Below are 7,656 nucleotides of genomic sequence, written 5' to 3'. Positions count from 1 at the left end.
AACTCTTATAGATGTCAAATATAGTTTGAGCCCGCGACTTCGTACAGTTATAACTTTTTTGTTTGTAAATCGATTAGAAAAAACCAAACAGTAAATTTTAAGTTAAGCTTAACCAATACAATTTCCAAATCTGCATTAAAATTGGTTAAGTCATTTCTGAGATTTGCATGTTTGGCTAGCAAACAAACAATCTTTAAATTTTTCTTGTATGCATATATGACTATTGTTGAAACATATCTAATAGCGGCAATCATTTGTAGTGGTTATATATTTTTTTAATATTAGATAAGTTGATTCTATGTAATTTACCTTTATGCCCCTCATCAAATAATTGTATGGAGTAAAAGGTCAATACCAATACAAACGTTTGACAAAGTCTGTTCTTGTACCTTTATTTATATGTACTCGTATATACAGGTTAATAGAAAATAAAAGAAAATTTTTAGGAATATGTAGATATTTTTATATGAAATGATTGACAAGAAATGTTGAGTGACAAATATGCATTAACATTCTGTTTATCTGTTAAATTTACCCTTTCCTTCTTTCGCAAGGGGCATTCTGATCCTTTATGTCCTGGAACTATACAGTTATAGCACACAATTGCTTTCTTTTTCTTAGTGTTACGCTGTACAGCTTTTCTCTCCATGTTTCTAATATTTTTCTTCTATTTTCTATATTATTCCTATATACATTTAAAAATAAAACTACCACAACTGTTGTACGTGGGGTTTTCTTAATACGTCTTAAATATTTTAAATGAATACTCTTACGGAGTCAGAGGTACTTCGTAACAGTATTCAAGGAATCACATTCTAAGGAATGTTTCCACTCCACGTTTTGTTCACGCATGGCAGTATATTTACAGAAATCAAACAAGAAGGCTGGTATGCAGTAATAATTTAAATAGTCTGATTTTCTACGATACAATTTGTTTGGACCTTGTATTTGTTTTTAGTAAACAACTTAATTGTTTTGTAACTCAAAATGGTACGTTTCAAGTTAATTATAAGTAATTGAATTGAAGTAACCTCAGGCGCCGTGTCGGCCCCAAGTGCTCGTTGAAACAGCATACCTGCCTACCTATACTCAGAATGTTCCTCAAATTAGATTAGGCTGCTCGAGTGTTCTCGGTTTAATTTCAACTCGGATTACACTCTAATGAACTCACCACGAACGTTCCCAGCCTCACTTATTTTAATTTTGATATACAACAAAAATATAATACGGCTACATCTGTCTATTACTAAAAGTATTTAGACATAGTCAATTTCAAGAATTTCTTACTTATTAAATAATGGTGGTTAATTAATTCATTAATAATTATGTTATGTATTGATTATGTTAATAGAAGGTCAATTTATAATTATGTATATTGAGGGTAAATGTGAAATAAACAGTTTGGTTTCTGATCTCAACTTGGTTGTATTCTTTATTGGCGACGAGATAAATTAAAATTATTTAACGTGAAAATGGCAGCAACTGTGTCGAATATTGTGTTTCCCGGACAATTTAACCCAAAAACTGATAAGTGGTGTGATTACAAGGAGCAATTAATGTGTGCGCTAGACGCGGCGGGCGTCAGTGAAGATAACCTCAATAGGGGACGATCGCTGTTCCTTTCTCAGTGTGGAAAAGACACTTTTGCGTTAATCGCATCTCTTTTAGTTCCTAAACGGCCGACTGAAGTATCGTTAGCGCATATTTTCAATGTTTTGGATAAGTTTTTTGAACCAGAAGTTAATGAAATACTACAGGCGGGAAAATTTCATAAACGGCAACAGTTGCAAGGAGAAAGTGTACAGGACTATGTAGCGGCTATGAGCCGACTAGGTGCAAAGTGCAATTTTGTAGACCTGGAACGCCAGTTGAGGGACCGACTAGTGCTGGGGGTGCGGGATGATCGCTTACGGCGCGATTTATTAAAGAAGAAGGATTTAACATACGAAGTCGCACTACAGACTTGTCTGGATTATCAAGCGACATTCCCTGATTTGTACCCTGCGTATGCAGCTAGTGCGTCAAACCAAACTCCACCAAATGTTACCGAAACCGAACCTATGGATATTGGTATTGTGAGATCCAATGAATGTCGACGGTGTACACGTGGTCATAAGCCAGGCGAACGCTGTCCGTTCTGGAAAGCAAAATGCTTCTATTGTAAGAAATTCGGGCATATTGCAGCAGCATGCGATAAGAGGCCAAGACGCACACACCTAGTTGACGAGGGTGGAGAATGTAGTGGAAGTGACGACGTGTCGGCAGAGAAGATGATGGGGATTTATGTCTGTACAGATAATTGCACACCTCCTATAACTACCGATGTTATTATAGACGGAGTGCAATTATCAATGGAAGTGGACTCGGGAGCCTCTCGGTCTATTATGTCGGAAGAGACATATAGAAAGCTATGGTCGACACCCCCACCTTTAAGACCCACTACATTGAAGCTGGTAACATGGACTAGAGATCCTATAAAAGTTTTGGGAGTAGCTAATGTACGAATTATATTAGCGAATAAGGAAGCACAGTGTGAACTTGTAGTAGTATCAGGAAATGGGCCGAACCTGTTGGGTAGAAATTGGTTTCAAACACTAGGCCTCCAAGTTTCTGGACTGTGCTGGTCAGAAGAGAATATCCTAAGTTATTTAAAGAAGGTCTGGGAGAGTACAAGGGTCCTAAAGTTTCGTTACATTTACGACAAGATGCCATCCCTCGTTTCTTAAAGGCCCGCCCGGTGCCTTACCCACTCAAGCAGAAGGTAATAGAGGAATTAAACAAGATGGTCACTGCAGGCATACTAACACCTGTACGATATTCGGAATGGGCCACGCCACTGACACCAGTCATGAAGGAAGATGGAACAATACGAATGTGTGGTGACTATCGAGTGACGGTAAACGGCGCGATAGATACAGATACATACCCATTGCCAAAGTCGAATGAAGCATTTGTGAAATTGAGTGGGGGCAGGATATTTAGCAAACTGGACTTAAAGCAAGCGTACACACAGCTTAAAGTAGATGATGCGACAGCTATGCTGCTAACACTTAATACTCCGATTGGTCTAATGAAGATGAATCGCTTACCGTTCGGCGTAAGCGCAGCGCCAGCTATTTTTCAACGGCTTATGTCAACTGCGCTTGCAGGTATGGAGGGAGTAGCATGCCTGTTAGACGATGTAGCCGTAACTGGCACCACCGTCGAAGAACACAACCAGAGACTTAAGAAGGTCTTATGTAAACTGGAAGAAATGGGACTGCGTCTGAATGTCAAAAAGTGTGTGTTTGCAGCGAATAGCATTACATTCTTAGGCCACATGTTAGATGTGGACGGGCTCCACCCGTCACCTGCGAAGGTTAAAGAAATTCAAGAGAAACCAGCTCCAACGAACAGAGAAACCCTGCGAGCTTTTCTGGGTTTATACAATTTCTATGAGAAATTTTTGCCTGGTAAGAGCACCATATTAGAGCCATTGTATAGACTTTTAGAATCTAAAAGGACATGGAGCTGGGGTGATGGAGAACATAAAGCCTTTTTGGAAGCTAAACGCTTACTGTCTTCGGATCTCACGCTGGTGGGATATGATTTGCAGAAAGAACTAATTCTCATATGTGATTCCTCGGAGTATGGACTAGGAGCAATTATTGCGCATGTTATGCAGGATGGATCAGAAAGACCGGTGATGATGGCCTCAAGAACATTACAAGCCCATGAGAGGCGGTACGGTCAGATCGATAAAGAGGCTTTGGCAATTATATTTGGATTGACTAAATTCCATGAGTTCTTATCAGGTCGTAAATTCATTATAGTGACGGATCATAAGCCATTAGTTGGTCTATTCAATCCAGAAAAACCTATACCGGAGCAAATTTCACCTAGAATGCTACGCTGGTCACTAAAACTAGCATGTTATGATTACAAAATAAAGTACAGACCAGGTAAATTAATTGGAAATGCGGATGCTTTAAGCAGATGGACTGCTCCGAATACATCATGCATAAAGACAGAAGAGACCAGAGATATGTTGTTGATGGAAGAACAATTGAGCGAGTGGCAACTGGATGCTTGTAAAATTGCTGAGGAGACCAAAAAAGATGTGGTTCTACAAAAAGTAATGTTCTATGTGTTGCATGGTTGGCCGCGCAAAAACACAGATTTGAGGTTACAAGCGTATTGGACAAGGAGAGAAGCTCTTTCGCATAATAAAGATTGTTTATTATGGTGTAATAGAGTAATAATACCGACATCCTTACAGGAGAAGGTGTTAAAGTTGTTGCATGCACCACACGCAGGCATGGTTCAAACCAAAGCATATGCAAGAGGGTACGTGTGGTGGGAGGATATGGATCGTCAGATTGAGAACGTTGTAGCCTCATGTCAACAATGTCAACTGGTACGAAATAAGCCACCAAAAGACCCACAATCTTGGATTGTCTCGGAAAAGCCTTGGAGTCGAGTACATGTTGATTTCGCAGGACCCTTCCAGGGGAAAACATTTTTAGTCCTAGTAGATAGCTACAGTAAATGGTTTGAAGCTGAAATAGTGCCTTCAATGAATAGTGGTACGGTGATAAATGTTGTTAGAAAAATCTTTACGTCGCAAGGTCTTCCCGATGTATTAGTTTCTGATAATGGACGCGCCTTTACATCTGAGGAGTTCAATATTTTTTTGAAAAATAATGGAATTAGACATTTGTATTCACCACCATATCACCCTGAAACAAATGGGCAGATAGAACGGGCTATCCAAACTTTTAAAAATAAAATGAAAAAACTGGAATGCCAAAATTGGCCATGGCAAGAAAAGCTCTGTAAAGTTTTATATTATTTACGAACAGTTCCTAATAGTTCCACCAACAAAACACCAGCCGAAATACTCAATGGGCGGAGATATAGAACTGCAGTTTCAGCCCTACATCCCGACTCGATTATGAGTCGTAGTGAGCATCAGCGTGAAGCGGCAGCACTCCATCCACCTGCCCGGAACTTTACAGTGAACCAACCAGTACTGATACATATGTATGGCCCAGGAGACAAATGGCACAGAGCCACTGTGGAGATAGTGGAAGGACCTGCAACTTACAGGGTGAGAACGGAAGATGGAGAGTTGCATCGCCGTCATACAGACCAAATTCTAGCAAGACCAGCAAGCGCAACTACAAGAGCACTTTCCGAGTTAGACAGTCACCTCATGAAGGAGTCTGACTCTAAGCTATCACAGGATCCATCCATAGTCATTCCACCTCCTGAATTATGGCCAGAAATTATAGGGATACCCAATGAGTGTTAATGAATGATTGTTATTGTCAAATTTACAAAATCTAATAACTGATTTGATATGTATTTCTATCATCTAAATTATGATTGAGATTACCTAGATAATTAATTAATTAAGTATTATTCGTATTCAATAAATATTCTAATAGTAGTCATATTGCTAGCCAATCATTAGGAGAGAAAGGTATGTTATGTATTGATTATGTTAATAGAAGGTCAATTTATAATTATGTATATTGAGGGTAAATGTGAAATAAACAGTTTGGTTTCTGATCTCAACTTGGTTGTATTCTTTAGTAACTAAACCCGAAGATCTATTACTTAAATATAGATTGGAATTTTGAATGATTGGTTATTTATTGCTTTTGAGTATCTTTTAATCCATTTCATTATCTTTCCATTTTGATTTTTCTTATTTCCCACATTATCATTACTGTCTAAATCTTATTCTCGATCAGTTCGCATTACTCTCCTCTGTGTTTGGCAATTGTCAAACCATTTGATCCGGCACGAAGGATCAAATAGTTTGGAGATTAGATAAGCATGCACGGCATACTGTTTTGATATTGAATACAAAAGTGCGCATCGATTAATAATTGGAGTCATATTTTATTTTATAAGAACTGAAATAAAATGCCTGTAGTTATTATTTAAGGGCGATCAATTAGATCGCCTCATATATCTTATAAATATTATTTGGGGACTTTAACAATGGTATGGAATGTGAAGATTGCTAAAATTTTGTCTGTTTGTCTGTGGGATTGTATGCGCTAATCTCTGAAACAATTTAACTTATTTGTGATTTTCAGTAATATACGTGATAAGTTTCACATAAGATGTAGTACTCCAATGTACCAAATATTAGAGTCCAATTAAGTTATACGGGCACGAAGTCGTGGGCTCAGCTAGTATGTCATATACATATTTGTTTGCTAGCTAGACTAGCAAAGTAGCTAGGACGTGGCCTATTCATTACAGACAACGACTCCGCGGCTTTATTCTTGTTCAGGTCGGTTCAGAGCATTATCTCATTGTAACCGAGTTAAGCCACGCACGATTAATATAATTAGCCTGGCATTATGCCGCCTTATTACTGGGTTGGGCACTTAGATTTATAATGCATAAGTAACCTCCCTTTTGTTTGTTAATTCAGGAACAAAACGGCGTCCGCTTTGCAGTCCATGTCACGTTAATCACTGTGCTTTGGGGGCTTATTACACTATCATATGTTCAACATAGCCACAGAAATAGGTAGGAACTAAAATGAACTTACTGAATTATTCGTTTGTTCATTATTTCGTTATATTGTACGATGTGTAATGTGCAAAAAAATGCAGCAAGATCATGTTACTGGCAGAATTCAGCGTACTTAAATAAAACAATGATGAAGGTGACGATGAAAAAGACAGACTTCGCTACTAAACTGGACTGTATAAAGTGCAATTTCATTGTTTGTAGTGCGTACTAACTACTATGAACGAATAATAATGGCACTAGCAAATATACATACATAATACGTAAGCAAAGAATTATTTCCTAATGTACATCCTGTGCTTTGTTTAGTTGGAGCGTGTTTCAGTATTGCAACATAGTAGTTATTCTATATACAAGTGAGTTAAATATTAAAGCTAGCACCATATAGACGGTAGGAAACTGAATATTTTGGACAGGAAACTAGGCGAGAATTTGCCAACACGCGTCCATGTATATCAAACCACGAATACGTTGCTACTCCTACAACTGTTTATTCGTGATGGCGCTGCACTTATAGTTTTATTTCAAACTGAAATTCCAAATATGAATTTGAAAATATAACATCTTTTTAAAAACGTCCTAAGGCATAGTGCATGCAGGCAACTAAATTCGAAATCTAAATTTTATGAAGTATAACATCTTTTGAGTAAATTTCTAAGGCGTAGTCCCCTGCACTTAGGTGGAGATTAGTCTCTCAGGCGGATCAATTTTTTTATAAATAACTTACCTAATTAGAACCGTATATTAATAATAAATAGTGCGGTTTTAGAGTTTCTGGAGAAATAGTGGAATAAACTACCTATCGAAATTTTTCTTTAGAGACAAGAAACTTACGTACAGGTTACCATCAGATAGTCTGTCTGTAAAAATACCTAAATATATATATTTTAATAAGTAATTACACAATGTTTTCGTTTTGTTTGCAATGCCTTCGTCCGCAATTAACATCAACTGTGGGAAGGTTTAGGGTGCGTCAGGCAGATCGAGTTGCGTTCGATAATGAGGTTAGAGGCCGCGAACTGCGCCCTTCGAGAAGTTGGTACATTAATCGCCATAATGATTATTATGTCGCCGCATGTAGGCTTTGGAATGAATTGTTACAATAATCCATATACATATAGT

General features: G+C 37.9%; 2 protein-coding genes across 2 annotated transcripts; both read left to right on the top strand.

The window, feature by feature from the left end:
- The first annotated feature begins 1,472 nt into the window (after nt 1-1,472).
- On the top strand, nt 1,473-2,726 carry LOC131846578 (uncharacterized). The gene has a single exon (XM_059195915.1). It carries the CDS (start codon nt 1,473-1,475, stop codon nt 2,724-2,726), a length of 1,254 nt encoding a protein of 417 aa, XP_059051898.1.
- A 56-nt stretch (nt 2,727-2,782) lies between these two features.
- Nucleotides 2,783-5,293, top strand: LOC131846577 (uncharacterized protein K02A2.6-like). The gene is made up of 2 exons (XM_059195914.1): nt 2,783-4,565; nt 4,842-5,293. The coding sequence occupies exons 1-2, from the start codon at nt 2,783-2,785 to the stop codon at nt 5,291-5,293; spliced, it is 2,235 nt and encodes a 744-aa protein (XP_059051897.1).
- Nucleotides 5,294-7,656: the final 2,363 nt, after the last annotated feature.

This window comes from Achroia grisella, unplaced genomic scaffold (genome assembly GCF_030625045.1).
Source record: "Achroia grisella isolate CSIRO2021 unplaced genomic scaffold, CSIRO_AGI_Agris_v1 utg511, whole genome shotgun sequence".
NCBI lineage: Eukaryota > Metazoa > Arthropoda > Insecta > Lepidoptera > Pyralidae > Achroia > Achroia grisella.
The sequence above is the reverse complement of the archived record's forward strand: the minus strand, read 5'-3'. Positions and strand labels throughout refer to the sequence as shown.

Bases quoted from the DNA above. Each gene is read 5' to 3' on its own strand.
- LOC131846578 (XM_059195915.1), top strand. From the start codon at position 1,473: ATGGCAGCAACTGTGTCGAATATTGTGTTTCCCGGACAATTTAACCCA.
- LOC131846577 (XM_059195914.1), top strand. From the start codon at position 2,783: ATGGTCACTGCAGGCATACTAACACCTGTACGATATTCGGAATGGGCC. The intron at 4,566-4,841 runs GTACGGTGATAA...ATTTACGAACAG, and splicing joins AGTGCCTTCAATGAATAGTG to TTCCTAATAGTTCCACCAAC.